Here is a 16,696-nt window from a genome sequence, read left to right on the forward strand (position 1 = left end):
CTGGATCTTAGTATCCAGAATATTGCCAGGATCTGGATCATACTTTTTCATCTGTCAGAAATGATCGTGACCTTGTCTTGCATTGTTTTGCAAAGCAATCCAACCATTTATCGTGGAGTTAAATACACATATTGTGAAAACAGCCCTATCTCACAATGATAAAAAAATAATTTAAAAAAATACTGGATCCAGAAGGTGATCCGGATGACCTCCAAAATTTAACCACTTCTTCCTTATCCCATTCTGATCTTTTCCTGAAAATTTAGTGATCCGTTTATTACTTTTTGAGTTATGTTCACAGACAAACAGACAAACTCTCCTAAAAACATAACCTCCTTGGCGGAGGCAATAAGCACACTGACAATCAGGTTCATGATAAAGCTCTAGCACCTAAATGATACAATAAATATTTATTCTCTCTGCAAGTTGGACGGTGTGCAGGTGTTTACCTTTGAATTAGTTGCAGATGGTTTGAAATGTGTCATTTCAACACTAGGTTGACTACAGCTGTTATCCTGCAACTGAAAGTCTATTTCAGCGTGCAGAAAAACCCGCTGTAAACAGTGAGTCAGAGCCTGACTCGTTGACTGAGTCCTCTCAAGCATATTTAGGAGCAGATATCTCACAGCTTTTTATTTCACAAACACACAGTTGTAGTTTATAAACATTAAATAGAAAGGGCCAGTAAAACTGGGTGAATTATATCCGATTAAAGTTTGCCTCTGTAAACCCACAAACTCATTAAAAGTCTTTCATTTCATTAAGAAATTCCAATTTCATGTAAAGAGCATCACACCATCAAAGCATCATTAGCAAGTGCTGACATGTCCTGTTGTATGTGTGCATCTCAGGTCATTTAGCACACACACACCCACACACACGCAGGGGCAAACATGATGCTACAGTAGCCTGTGAGTCACACTGGCAGCCTGTCCTCCATGACGGTTAATGAGCTGTCGCCTCTTTCTCCTTCCTGTCGTTTTCTGCTGCACCCCCATCTTCTGTCTTTATTGGAGAGCTATAAAGCCTCCTCTCTCTGGATGGTTTTTAAATGAACTGCTGTGGTAGAAAAGAGGGAGCTAGGCAGAAGAAGACATTTAGCTCCTCCTTCGCCTCCTCCTTGGGTTTTTCTGCGTCACACACCGCGAGGGACGTCAAGAGAAGACAAATTATGACATCCCTCCGCTCGCCTCCCCTCCTGCCACGGAGCGAGGAGGACTTTGAAGGAGGGATTTTGAACAAAGCCTGGGTGCAGAGGAAACGTGTCAGAGGACTCAAGTTAGGCCTGGAAAGCCTATCTGAGAGAAAACACAGTGATAATGTAATACCAGCTGGTTTATGGATAAACCCTTGGATGCTCTTAGACATATCAGAGCTCGAGCTCGCTGGGTTTTGTCAAGCCTTTGCACATCTCCCAGAGACAGTCAGGTGGTCACACTGGGCCTGTTATTTACAGAGAAGCTTTAGACGCTGTTTATCTTCTTGTGCACAAAACCCAGTCTGTTTGTCATCTTGAAAAGCCAAATGAAGTGATCACTGCAAGCCTCTTTTTGATAGAATTTAAGAAAATGGTTAAAAACTGTAAATAGAAATATGGAGGAGACATTGTGCCCAGTGTTTCTTCAGTGATTTATGTAAGCCAGTGCAGCTGCTGGATTAGATCCTTCAGCATCTCTCTGGTCTTGACAGTTTTTGGCAAAGCACTTATTGAATTAAACATTTTTGTGCTCAATTTAGCTCCCAAATTATGCATGCTCATGTTAAAAATTACAAAGTTTGTAGTTCAAAGCACTGGCACATTTGTCATTCCAAATCTTTTAGGCACCCCTAGAGCATAATAATTTGTGTAACTTTTCACTTTTCCCATCACTTTCCCATATTACAGCAGGGAACATGATAGATCCGTGTGCAAGTACAGAACTGCTTTATTTGCAGAGAGTTGAGCTCTTTTTTTTAAATATATGTAGATTAATTCTTGTTCCAATTTTAAAAGGTTCGTCTTTTCTCTTGGAGAGTGAAACATTGCAGAGTGATTCATTAGATGAGTTATGTTAATCCAGTGAAGTAAAGGAAACATTTAGAATACTAAAAGATTAAATAAAATATACAGATACAGCAAAGCAGAATGAACTTTATTTGTCCCTATTCAGAAATTTGCTTCAGTCTTTAAGGGAAATCATACATTGACCCAAATAACACTCAAGACAAATTTCAAAAACAAGAAATTAGGAGAACACTTGGAGTTCTTTGCGTTATAATTATTCATTTGTAAAGATAATACCGTAGACCAAGGATCTCAAACCCTGATTTCTGCTTGAAGGCGAGGTAATCAGGGAAATCAGCTGGTGGAGTTTTTGGTTGGAAAGAAAACCTGCAGCCTCTTAGCCCTCCATGGCATAAGTTTGAGATCCCTGCTGTAGACTGTGGGGGTGGGTATTGGCAAGACTCTCTCAATATGATACGCATCACGATACTTCAGTCACGATGCGATAATATCACAATGTATCACCATATCACAATATTGTGATATATTGCAATATTCTACACAATTACCTAAAAAAAAAAAAAAAAGATGTTTATGTAAATCAAGATATTACTCAAAATTTAAAGGACCAAGGAAAACATTGATGTCTATAGCATACTGACTTGCTCAGTGCAACAAAAACCCACATTATCAAGTTTTGAAATTAAATATTTTAAATAGACTTTGAGATGATATATATTAAACAATCTATTGGCAACATGAAGTGGAGTAGCTCTCTGGTTCCATCTACCACAGTGGAGGTACGAAAGTCGTATTTTACTTCCAACTTGGCTAAAATATGAATTTTTATTTTTACAAAAATATTGATATTAAGAATCAAAATATCTATTTTGTACTCGAGGTCAAAGTATCCCGATATATTGCTGTATATAATATTTTTAACTCACCTCTAGTAAACTGTACAATATTCGGACACAGTCTTCAAAATTTTATGTTTCTCTCTCTGATACAGTGTTTTAAAGCCCATTGCTGACTGGAGATACTTTTCTAACACTGAGTTTCAGGTTTGGACAAGGTAGAGAGGCAGGCTTTTAATTCTTTTCAGACAGCTACAGGGTTCCAGCCTGGCAGTCAAATCAGCTAGGGCAAAACTCGTTAGATTAAAAAACGTTGAGAGCGACAAGTTATACGGTATTCACATTTAATATGGCTTATTTTTGTTGTAAAAATCAGCTTTTTTGGCTTGTTGTGTTCTTAGTTGAAAACATTTCTGCAGTGAGCCTCAAGTGGACACTAAAGGGACTGCAGGTGTGAGCAACTGGCTTCATTTCTTACAAATGGTTTGGAGGTTGCTGCTGTCTTATTCCAGACTGTGTTGCACACTTTTAAAATACAAACATTTAGACCTGGCTAAAATCTGTCTCTTTAAGGAACACCTTGTCTGATTAAAGTAATATGTATATATATATATATATATATATATATATATATATATATATATATATATATATATATATATATATATATATATATATATATATATATATATATATTATTTTTTTTTTTTTTTTTTTTATTATAATTTTTTTTAAAATTTTTTATCTCAGTGGAATCATGAATAGTTGTTACTTCCCATGGTTGTTTTCGAAGATAGGATAAAAGAATAAAAAAAGGATGCCATGAGGTTACATTTACTAAGAGAGGTGCCCATCTTGTTAAATAATTAGCTATATTCATTCTATTTCTTGAGTCGTGAAAAATAGCTTCAAGACTGATTAAAGAAAACACTCAGCTTCACAGATAACCGTTCATGCAGTTCAAGCATTGTTTATCAGACTCATTTAAAGTAATTAAAATTCAAAACTCCTCCTCCTCATTCTTCTGAAGTGTGAAGCAAAGTGGAACAAAGTCTTTTCATTTTCAGACACTTTATTGGTGCAATGAAAGCAAAGCAGCTCAGTTTAGTACATCTATATTTTCCCTCCATCTTTATAACATCAGCCTCTCCTTCCTCACGTCCTCCTGAAGTCTTTTGTTTATTCTGATTAGAAGCTGTACATAGAAGTCACGTAGGGAGCTGTGGCCCCAGGCTAGCTCTAATGATTTTTCCCCTCTTAACCATGCATCTCCACCCCATGGTTCTGCTCTAATACTTAACCACAGTTGCGTGCTAGTGTGGGCGTGTGTATGTGAGTTTTTGTGTGTGCATGTGAATGACTCTCAGATGATAGCCCTCCCCAGTGGCCTTCGGCGATCTTCAGACTGTGACAGGGGGAGTAATTGGCCATCAAAATAATCCAGACCCCTTCCTTCATTTCCCAGCTCGCCCCCTGGCAAGCGGGATTAGACACTGAGTTTAACCAGGGACATTAAATACAAACAGTGTGTGTCCATGTTGTGTGTTTGACCTTAACTTACATTCAAATGTGTTACAATATGACTGTGAGGCAGCCTCATTGGGACGTACATTTTGTCACCAGTGGTAAATAACAGAGGATCCGGCGAAGAGTGGGTTTAATGGACTAGGATTACAGTAAACTGATTCTAAAATTTTGGGTTATTATTTAATTATATTACATGATAAAGACAAATTTTGTAACAATGTGTATAGAGTTTGACATTTGTGTAATGAAAGAAACAAAGAGGAAAAAACGGAGACTATTTGTTAGTAGCAGCTAAATTCTTCATAGAGAAGTGTGGGTTTTTTAAGTACTCTTACTCTAAAAATATATTTCTAATCTATGCGGATACAGTGGTTGAAGAGGGCTTTAGGTTTTATAAACACAACGCAAGACCATTTTCTGGGCTTTCTTCTCTCTATACATTGTACTCTCTGTGAGGACTTAAAAGGTGATCATGAAATAGTCTCTCATTTATATAACTGCCTGTTCATAATCCACAATTTTGAGATTGTCAGCATCAAATTTAGCTATTTCTGAACGATATTGTCTCTAGTACCCATGGCCAGGCCGGACTTTCCAAGGGGAACACAAATGCATCATTTTTTCATCCTTCAAAAGTTGTTTGAAACAAAGAAATGTAGTGGGAAAAAAAGATGATTTCTCTGTTTCCAATTGGTTCCAAAATAGATGCATGTCTTAGCAAGTCTTTAGAACAATTGGTGATTGTGCTCATGGGAAATGGAGTCTTCATCCCGGGACCACACTATTTATTCTAACTAATGGTATCACAGCACGCAATTCCAAACAGATGGTCCTCACAGTGTCTTTAATGTTTGGAAAATGGCAGTTTTTGTGCAAAAATTGGCCAATTGTGTCTAGGCTCTGTTCCATAAAATGCTGGAGAACACACTTCACTTGTGAAAAACGTGTAAAATATGTTGCTGTAATCCTGCATCTTTCTGGCCTTTGAAGCAAAGTGGGTTACAAAAGATATTCCACACATCCTGGGGGATCCTGCTTCTCAGGGACAAACAAAAGCTGTCACACCAACTGGAGAAGCTAACCTGAGGTTTTCTGGACCTAGCTTAATGTACAGTCCCATTAAAGGGAGCTTTGTGTGTAGAAAATCACCAATAGGCAAAATATTGTGTGAGAACAATACCAGACGGAAATGAAGAAGATAAAACAGAATCAAAGCTCAAATAAAACACCTGATGCTGAAGGCAGAAGGAAGACAGATGGATATAAACATATTTGCATACACACAGAGAAACCTGGTTATTCATGTCCCTGTACACATGATAAATCCCTGTTTTTGATCACTGCATCTTTATTGTGCAGACGTCCTTCGTGTTTAGTTTCAGCTGCTGCAGAGGAACTGGCTCATACTAAGCTAAACTCCACAAATGTGTCACCATCAGAATCTATAGTAAAAAAAAGTTAGCTGAACAACTTTCCCAGATTCTTCGTGTCTTCCTGTGAAGGCCCAGCATCCATTGCGCTCGAGAAGCTGACATCAAGAGCAGACTGTGACTAAGCATCTCGTCAAAGATTCAGTACAATGTGAGAGTTACGAGATAAGAGCGTCTGCGTTTGTCCTCACTTACTTATGCATTGTCAGGACTGTTTTCTATCCATCTCACTAATGCTGTGCTCAGGTTCATTTTAAAATGAAAGAACAGACATTTTTAACCTTGTGTTTAGAGGAAGACAAAGACTGAAAGAATTGTCTAATGTTATGACTCGGATTGGAAACAGCATCTGTCTTTCAGGTTTTTCTTCAAATGATCACATCTATTTTTTCTCCCCATAGAATTTAGATAAAAGTGTTGAATCAGGTAAAAGTGTTATACAAGGTTTTCTTTAATCAAGCGTATCCTCGAGCTATGAGTCTTTATCTGGATAATTACAGGTTTGCAGCATAGATTACCACTGAGATTTACACTGCTAGGAGGTGATCAGCGCTGAACTGCACACCAAGGGTTAAATCTTTAGTTACCTCACAGACCCAATACCCTGCTGTGCTGTAAAGACCTTTTGTCTCATTGTAAATGTGCCGTACCTCTCAGAGGCTCAGTCTCATTAGGTAAATTGCAGATCCGCAGTGTACTGAGTGGATTGACTCTCTGTCATGATCAAACCGGCAGCGCTCTGAGTCGGTGGATAAGAGGAGTTTCGAGGTTACTCCCTGTGATGTAGCTTTAAAGTCAATATCATGTCCACTGGCTGAGAGATGAGAGCTTGTCTGTCCTCCACGCTCCTCCCTGCTACTCCACTCCACCCGCCAAGTAATCGCATTTGTGTTTGTACAACCTGGTAATACAGCCAATCGATGAAGCAGCCACGAAAGGCCTGCACACTATTTACTTTCTCATCTGAAAACAACCTTGAAAGCAGCATCTTGTCCCCGAGAAGCAGCAGAAGGGGGTCTATTTTTGGCTTCATGAGTCCCTCTGAGATGACACTTTGTGTTTATTGATACGCCCGAGTTTGACCGACGGCACTTTCAAACCCTCAATGGGGATGTGATATTGATTTTCTTATTTTGAGTTTTCTTAAGTTGTAATGAGATGTTTACACAATTTCCTCCTCAGCGACTCTGGAGCAAACTTTCCGGCGCTGTCAGGCGGTCGGACTCAGCCGGAGTATTGAAGTGCAGAGCCACGTCTCGTTCATTTATTCAGCAGAGCCTCACCACACTGTTTCTTTCTCTGTGTTTACTTCCTGCACGCTGTCGTCCCTCTCTCCAGCTTTAGTCTTCTCTGCTGCTGTAATATCTGATCACAGGGACTGAAACGCAAACACACAAATCCACCAAAGTCTACCTCTAATGTTTGTTGTGCTACAAGACTTTCCAAGCACACCTTGAAACATGAAAGACAAAATCATTGTGATGTGTGCACGACAGCAGTCCCTCTGTGGTAAAAAGATGTAGATGTAAAACACAGCAATAGATGCAATAAAAGGAAAACTATGTAGATGATTTTTATTGAATTGAGATATAATTCTGAATTAAAAGATAAAGAGTTTGATCCAAGAAAAATTCTCACATTTTTAACAGAAACATGGTTCTGATTTATTGGATGTTTTTCTTTGGAAACTGTCTTTTTTGGCCAAATCCAGAATCATGCCGCCGATTAAATCTAACTTGTTTGTTTTTTTCTTCTTTTCTTTCCTCTCCCTAGGTCCACCTGTAAATGTAACCTGCAACATTTTTATCAACAGTTTTGGGTCCATCGCTGAAACAACAATGGTAAGTCCCATTATTCTAAATATGACTTTATAATTCAGCTTGATGTGTTGATTTGACATTGTCCATTAGTTACTAGTGTGTGTGGTTGTGGATGGTTGGGCAGCAATTGGAAACTATTACATCTCGTCTCAGCACCATTTTGTGTTGGGTAATATTACCGTGAAAAATTCGATTAATTGAGGCAACAGCAGCGCATCTTAAGTATCGTTTCTATTGGAAAAATAAAAAAAGGCCTTCTGCCCTCCAAGTGTGTAAAAATGTTTCTGCTCCATTGACCATGTCTCATTTCCAACACATTTGAAAGAGCGAACCATCACCGACGCAGCCATTTGCATAACAACACTGCACCGCTCTCATGCCTGTTAGCGAGCGATGAAGGGGAAATTTCTGCATATCTATTACACAGAAAAGCCATTAGGGCTAATACAAGTGAAGCAACAACCTTTACAGAGCAGATACGGTGACACTGAACTGTTGTGGGCATGTGCAACAGCACCGGTGATCACGGCAACTCTGGTGCTAAAAAGAGGACACACACTTCCCACTTTAACCTTCGGAAAATCCACAAATCATGTTTTCATTTTCCAAATGTATCAGTTGTGTAAAGCCTCTGCAGGGTCGTAGCGACCGTTAAGGACACAGATGAGGTCTGTGTGACGTGTTTCAAGGATCAAGTCTAGTTTCTAATCAAAAAGAACTGCAGCAGAGTCATGCCTCCTTTTCTGCATGTGGCGGTCAGTGAAGGATAAGGAGCAATGATTGATATTATGTGTTACTGCATCATCACCAAACCATCAATTTAAAATTAATTTTGTAAAGAAATTGTTTGGATAAATATCTTTCACTGTTCCTTTTTCATTTCTAACCTGCAGACAGTTCTGTTCCAGAAAAAAGCACAGAAAAAATGTACAAAGATATCCCAATTAGTCTTACTAATTCTTAAAGCCATAATGAGCAGGATAAAAAAAAGACTTATTAGAGTAAAACATTTCTCTAATTTCTCTGAATTCACAATTCACCGCCATAAAACTCTTTTTCTTTGATTGACGCCATTCAAAGCTGAAATCAGAAATCAGAGGTAAAAGTGTGCAAAAGGACAGTGAAGGAGGTAAAACCTGAGTATCCCAAGCTGAACTCACTCTCACACACACACACACACACGCACACACACACACACACACACACACACACACACACACACACACACACACACACACACACACACACACACACACACACACACACACACACATAAACACACAGAGCTGTGCAGCTGTTCAGCTCATGCAGAACAGATTCAACATTTTCACTTCTGTAGAAATATGGGCTGAGAAATGTGCCTCTAGAAACTGAATTTGAATAATTATATAGAGTTTAAAAAGCTTATTTGGGAAAAAAAAAATTAGCTAAAATTTGGGATGAGTTTGGGAAATTGCTCAGAAGTATAGTCACACATCATAAGGAGTTTTCAAGGACATGAACAGGCGTGTGAAGCTAAGTTTGATGACTCATCTGGACCTGAAGTGAGTCTTAATGAATTGAAATTAAATTGAAATAAAGAAAACAACAACTATTTCCTGAATTTTGTGAACTATAATTTATTATATATATATATATATATATATATATATATATATATATATATATATATATATATATATATATATATATATATATATATATATATATATATATATATACACATAATACTTTCAAAATATTGAATTCAACAATTCAGTTTTTACTGGCACATATCTCCATTTATCCAGTAGCCGAATCAACTCCAAAAGAGGAAGAAGAAGGGAAGAATTTGGACAGATAAGAAAGGCAGCAAATAATCAAACCCAGTTAACTTTTAGAAACCAAGAGCTCCACTATATTTTAAGAGACTGTTAAGAAAAACAAATCCAGTTGTATGCACCACTGAAAATTTTACTAAGAGATCCTCACCCCTATCACTGCTGTTGCGTCTTGATTGCAAGACAGGATTTTGCCCGATTTTCTTCTGTCTGACATGTCTGGGGTCCAGTAGCTCCTTAGCCTACTCTACCTGCTCTTAACTGCCATTATTTCCTGACTGCCACAACCAGTCCCCCTTTTTATGTTTCCCCCCCCTCATTTTAAACTTGTATCAGCGAGTATGATCAGGTGGTCTCTTGTGTTACTTTTGCTGTAGATAACTTCTTGCCAACTTATCTAACGCTGCCGAGAAATAAATGGTGCCACTATCAGAGAAATTTTGTCAACTATCCAATGAAACACCTTAGTATTTCCAGGAGTCATAAGCACAGAATCAAGACTAATCTTAATGTTGCTCTCTTCTTCTTTTAAAGAAGTTGTTGCACTGTTGTAGATCTTTCTCCTATAATTCTGTTTATCTGTATTATTCTCTCTACAAAAAAGAGTGATAGACTCCTCTCCTATTTTTCCTCCCAGTATAACTCATTTCTCTCAGTGTTTATTTAGAACCTTTGTATTTCCCAGTAACAAAGATACATGTCAGAATCAATAGAATTATCATAGTAGCTGGGATGTCATGAGAACCTTTAACCTCCTCCTCCTCTGTCAGACGTAGCACCACGTCAATCAAGAGCAGGACGAAGGGCGACTTCTGAAGCCTGGGACTGAGTTCCCCCTCTGAAGGCCACAGTCAGTCAGTCAGTGTTGTTGCTCTAATCTCTCAGAGGGTGGATTAGAGGCAAAACAAAGCAGTGAAATAATTGGATTTATCAGGTTTTATCAAAGCAGAAAATCCATTTTGAAGCTCAGGAGGCAACACACAGCCAGAGAGGCGGAGGTTTCTGGATGCTGTGATGGTGTTCGTTGTAGTGTGTTGCTCTCACTTTAAGCTTGGGCTACAGTACCCCTACACACACACACACACACACACACACACACACACACACACACACACACACACACACACACACACACACACACAAAATGCTGTTGGGGCCGGAGCACAGTGATAGATGGAGTCGGTAGAATGGCGCAGTGCGTGTAGAAGTCCCGGTGGTACACGGCTTTATTCCTGTTTCAGCGCTCTCTCTGCTCGCTCACTGCTTCCTCATGCACAAACACGCACACACACACACACACACACACACACACACACACACACACACACACACACACACACACACACACACACACACACACACACACACTCACACTCACACACACGTAACCCCTTCTAGTGTTCTTTATACGTCTCTCTTGTGTTCTCCCTCCCTCATTTTAATGGGACACATACTCAGACAAGCCTCACTCACCTTTAGTCTCTCTGTAAATCACACCTCAGCCTCCTCAAACACTAGATCCCCCTTTTTCATCTCAAACACACACTCTTACATGCATATCATATAGGAAAATGTTGACAAAGACGACATATTTATATATGCTAGATTAAAAGTAGCTCTAAAAGAAAGACCTGTAGATGTCCTGATGGTATAAACTGAAGATCAAAATATAGAAGTACAAATGTTCTTGATTTTTCCTTCAATTCTTTTAGGAAGTGAACTTGGTTGGGTTAAATAATTGATTTTTGTCAGTGAAGTCTGGTGACTATTAGAGAAAAGTGTCTCTACTGTCTCTATTTGAAAATAATTTCCTGCCTTCAAATATGGTTCTGTGTCTGTAGGGTTACTGCTTTATTATTGTCAGACATTTAGATTATTATTGCTACATTTCAAAACTTCCTGCCAAAGTTTTTTAAACTAAGTTTAAACTAAGTTATACTTTATTTATCTCTATTGGGGAAATTGTTTTGTTGCAGCAGCTTCCAGCAGTTGACCAGGGGAAACGATAATGATGATTATGATGATTACAAGAACAAGGAGGGCAGTAAGGGGGATTCAAATGATAAAAGATTATTTTCATTTGTTTGACAACATGTGCATTCTACTCGACTTGTGAACTGAGCTGCCTGGAGCATTTTATCATACTTTATATTTTATTCATACTCTTTATCATACATCAGTAATGACTCGATGAAGGAAAGCTTGTTCCTGATGGAATAAGAGTTAAAAATCTACCCCTTTGCATTATTGCAGATGTTTTTTGTTTGTTAGTTTTTTTCCCTCACAAAACACCCTGCCCCAACTACGACATGACAGCTTGTCGTATGAAGGGTTAACTTACCTGTACTGGTGCACAGTCTCTACAGGTTTTTCATAAATCTTCTTTGGACTAGAAACAGAAAAGTGGCCATGATTTGAGTCATAATTTGAGTCACACTTGTATAACTAGAAAAGCACTCAGAGAGCACAGACCTCCACCAGGCATATTGTGATTGTCACGCAACCCTTTAGTCCTACTTTAATGTTATACTCCCTTTCAGACTGTCTGCTACAATTTGGTGTTAGTTTCAGGTTTGTAGAGTGTTGAAAATTATGTTGACCCAGTACATATTTCATATACCAGATCTTAGTATCCAGAATATTGCCAGGATCTGGATCATACTTTTTACATCTGTCAGAAATTATGGTGACCCTGTCTTGTATTGTTTTGCAAAGCAATTCGACCATTTATTGTGGAGTTATATACACATATGGTGAAAACGGCCCCATCTCACAATAATAAAGAATCCTTTAAAAAAAATCCTGGGTCCAGACGGTGATCCGGATCACCTCCAAAATTAAATCACTTCTTTCTTATCCCGTTTTGAACATTTCCTGAAAATTTCATGAAGATCCATTTGTTACTTTTGAGTTATGTTGTTCACAGACAAACTCTCACAAAAACATAACACACAAGCGGTGATATGACACACTTGACTAACTGTGATAGTCCAGCTGAAGAGAGAATAAAATCAGATACATTTTTTTAACCCTTAAAGAAGAGTTGTTTTTTTCTCCATCATGACAAAACTGTAAAGCATGATATAGAATAATAATCCAGAGGAGCTGGTGGGATATTCACTTTGAGAGCTCTGTGCTGATAGCTTCAAAATTCACATCGAGCAGAGCAGACTCTTTATCCCTCACACACGGAAATCTCATTCACTTTACTTCCTTTTATCACTGCTCTAGCTGTAACTCACACACACACACACACACACACACACACACACACACACACACACACACACACACACACGCAGTTATCTCACTCTTCATTCATTCCTGCTCTCGCCCTCTGTATGAAGCTCTATGAACAGGCTTTACATTGTGTTATTTAAAGTATTGTGTTGCCTGCTTTATCCCTCTCACTTTCCATTTCCATTTCTCTCTTTTCTGAGTACCTCTCACTTTTTTACCACTCTCCAGCTACAGCTCAACAATAGAAGATGGAGAAATAAAGTAATTTTCATACCAAACTTCCTTCATAGTTGAAAAGTGATAAACATTTTGTTTTGTAGAGGTCAAAGTCACTGTGATGATGATGCCGAGCTGTTGAGGTTTAGAGTTTAGCCTGAATTTGATCATGGCTGTTATCCAAAGTTTGAGGGTTTACCTGAAACTTTCACTCACTCCAGCTGATGGTTATATAATAATGATAATAAATTTCATTTATAAAGCAATTTCCATCAAATGATCTCAAAGGGCAATAGAGAGAGTAATGCATTGATGAGTTAGAAGAGAGATTTCGTATTGAATCTTGAATGAGACCGGAAGCTAGTGGGAAGGAGTGAAGGATGGGTGTCATTTAGTCATACTTCCGCACCCTCATCAGGATCCTGTCGGCGCTGTTTTGGATGCATTGAAGTTTTTTTAGGCTCTTGCTAAGAGTCCCGATGAGGAGTGCGTTGCCGTAGTCCAGCCTTGAGGAGACAAAGGTGTGGGCGAGTTTTTCAGTGTCTGAAAGACTGAGAAAAGGATGGAGTTTTGCAATGTTTCTTGGAAAGTGAAAGGAGGTCTTGTGGATATGTTTTAAAAGTAAGGTGACTGTCGAACCTTAAACCCAGCTTGGTGACCGTTGATTACAGGGTCACAGTGGGGGAAATAAGTATTGAGCACAACAACTTTTTTCTCATCACATTTATTTCCAAAGATGCAATTCAAACAAAATTTCTACCAAACATTGGTATTAAATCAAATAATCCACAACATTCTCCCAGTATTCTACAGGCTTGTCAAGATGCTGTTTAGCAAGCTTTAAACCAGCTTCAACATGCCTTTCCTTGAGGAATGGAGTCTTGCGGGCTGAGCGTACATAGAAGCCATGGCGGTGGAGTGCATTGCCTATTTTTTTCTCTGTAACAACTGTACCTGCTGCCTCCAAGTCTTTCTGGAGCACTTTCAGGGTGGTCCTTGGCTCGTCGAGTACTCTTCTGACTATTTTTCTGACTCTCTAGTCACAAATCTTGCAAGGAGCTCCTGTGCGTGGCCTGTTAATGGTAAGGTGGTGCTTCCTCCACTTGCGAATAATGGCCCCAACAGTGCTGACTGGAATATTCAGGTGCTACAATATAAGTCTGTAACCAGTTCCATTCTGATGCTGAGCAACAATCAGGTTGTAAATGTCTTCAGAGAGCTCTTTGCCTTTACCCATCATGAGGTGTGTCGTATTTAACTGCTTGGTGAAAAAACAAAAAAAAACTATTTTATAGGACCATCAATTTGCTCTAGCCCAGCTGATGTTGTTTTGCACTAATTGGAAGTTCAAGTAATAATTACTGACACATTTCAGGTGGTATGGTGCATTTCCTTGCCAAAGTATACAGCCTTTTCATGGTGCGTTCAATACTTTTTTCCTGTGGTATCATACATAATTTCACAAAATCATTATTTATGGACTTGAATGTCATGAATTCTTTTTATGAGTGGATTATTTTAGTGAATACCAATGTCTGGTTGAAATTGCGTTTGAATTGCAGCTTTGGAAATAAATGTAATGTATGAAAAAAGTTGACGTGTCAATACTTATTTTCCCCACTGTATATGTGCTGACTGGAGAAGATGATGTGGTTTATGTAGGATGACTGGACCTGGTTACATCAGTGCTCTTAGAAAGAACCACAGTGAAGTTCACTAAAGTGATCTGGCATCCTTCAGAGCTGCAGCTGCTGCTGGTGATGTCTTATTCTGAGGCCACACAGTAAAAACAGCATCTCTGTCTGGATGCAGCGTTGTCTGCATTGAGCAGATGTGCTGCCATAATGCCTGAGCTCCTGTAACCTCCTACCTCCGCTTCCTACCTGAACAGCAGTAGCATCCAAGGAGACAGCAGGATGTGATGACAGGCGTGGAATTAGTATACGGCTGCTGCTGTTTCTGTAGTTTTTGCATCGCTTGTTGTTGAAGGAGGAAGGAAGAAAGGAAGAATAAAGCGAGGGAGAAGAAGAGGAAGAGGAAGATTGCAGTCCTTCATGCGTGGTTTACTGCCTGAGTTTAACACAAGCTGAAATGAGTGTGATATTGTGTAAGTACAGCTATTCCTCTGCTAATGGTTCCGTAGCAGCGTGGCAGTGTTGGATGGTGATTTCATGGTTGCACTTACCAGTCCAATAGCCTTATGTTGGGATATTAAACCATGAATATGAACCCACGCATTTAAACTGCACTCATACTGAAGTCCTGCAGCACATTCCCTCTGAAGCCTTCTTCATGGATCCCTCTCAGTGTCAACAACCCTTTATTAAATCCTAAAGTTGTCCTCTGTGCACTCTGTTTCTAAATCGTTCCTTGAAACCATAAACTTATGCCCTCAAATTACTTTCACCTCATTTGAATCCCAGGATGGAGCTTCATCCACCGCTCCTCCCTCTTCTCACTTAATGTGCATCCATCTGCAGCCTCTGACCTATGAAGCTGAGGTTTTATGGTCCGGAAGATATCTGCTCAGCTAAGAAGAGTTTCCGGTGAAACAATCTATTGTTCCATAAATTGCTTTCAGGGGATATCAGAATATAACAGTCTGCAAAAGAAAAAAGATCAGGGTAGTGAGGTATAGCAGAGCGATAAGAGAGAGATAATTGAAAATTAATGTAACACATCAAGAAAACGTGTCCACTACACTGCTTATACTTAATGTGTCATCTGAATTGTTTGCAAGGTTTTAAACCTGGCCCATGTTTTTACACCTTTTTAGGTGAAAACACTTGGAAACAGCCACAATTTGAGATTGCTTCAACAGATTGCTTCACCTGGTCAAATGGTTGGTTCAGATGTATCACGTTGGGAGCAAATGTGCCAGATCACAGTACATCAACTAAATCCTCAGGGAAAAAGATAGTGTTTACTGTTTTTTTTAATCAGACACAGCCAGGTTATGATTTACCTCAAAGCCAACACACTCTACCAAAAACTCTGTGATTATGGATATGGTTGCCTGGCTCTTAGGACGTAGTCACCCTAGCAAACTTTACTATGTTTAAGCATGCCTTCACACTAAGGCCCAGCTCGTTTGGCAAGTGTGACTGCAAGTGTGCTGTGCTTAAGCGGGATTCACTTCTCTGTTTTGGCACACTTTAGAGAGATGGGCTTCAGCACAGTTCACTTCCTGCACCAGCACAAGCACATGGACAGCACGTACACTGTAAACCCCAATGTTCAAATTACTTCATAAGATTAAGCTATGAAAACTTAAAACAAATAAGCATCAGATTTTTTTGATAAAAAACATTCGGTAAAATTATTTTAATAATCATAACTACTTAAGATGTTGAGTTAAATTAACTTATTTCATAACTTATTTTTTTAAGGTAACTGATTTAGAAGCATCTTTCAAGTAAACTCAACTTATCAGGGTTTACAGTGCATGATTCATGACGTATCCATGACGTATGATCGCCACAAGTGCACCTCTTGACAATCATTTTAAACAGTAGCGGGGTGTTAGAGGGCTGTGTCGGACAAAAAGGACTTACCATAAGCTAAAAAGTCTCTAAAGTTGTAGCAGTGCCCTCTGTGTCTTGTTGTGCTGAATCTAATGAGATCACGCTTCATGTAAACAGACGGGCCATGCGTGTATGTGAAACCTGCTAAAGTCTGGTTCATGTTGGAGTAATGCGACTGCAAGCCGTACTTTTCAGCTGGACAGCGCTCCGGAGGAGCAATCGTGCTTGAGCACGGTTTGGATGGCCATTGTGACCGCGCACTTACAGTAATGGTCTGG

At 39.1% G+C, this 16,696-nt stretch overlaps 1 protein-coding gene across 5 annotated transcripts in view; it reads left to right on the top strand.

Moving 5' to 3' along the window:
- Positions 1 to 16,696, top strand: part of glra1 (glycine receptor, alpha 1) — a 174,696-nt gene that overhangs the window by 103,490 nt on the left and 54,510 nt on the right. For all 5 annotated transcript variants that reach the window (XM_074673810.1, XM_074673812.1, XM_074673807.1 and 2 more), the window contains one exon: positions 7,572 to 7,639. In XM_074673810.1, coding sequence (XP_074529911.1) covers positions 7,572 to 7,639 — 68 coding nt within the window. The remainder of the gene's footprint in view (positions 1 to 7,571; positions 7,640 to 16,696) is intronic.

This window comes from Halichoeres trimaculatus, unplaced genomic scaffold, assembly GCF_033239565.1.
Source record: "Halichoeres trimaculatus isolate MK-OKI-2021-1 unplaced genomic scaffold, fHalTri1.1 fHalTri1_scaffold_7, whole genome shotgun sequence".
Lineage (NCBI taxonomy): Eukaryota > Metazoa > Chordata > Actinopteri > Labriformes > Labridae > Halichoeres > Halichoeres trimaculatus.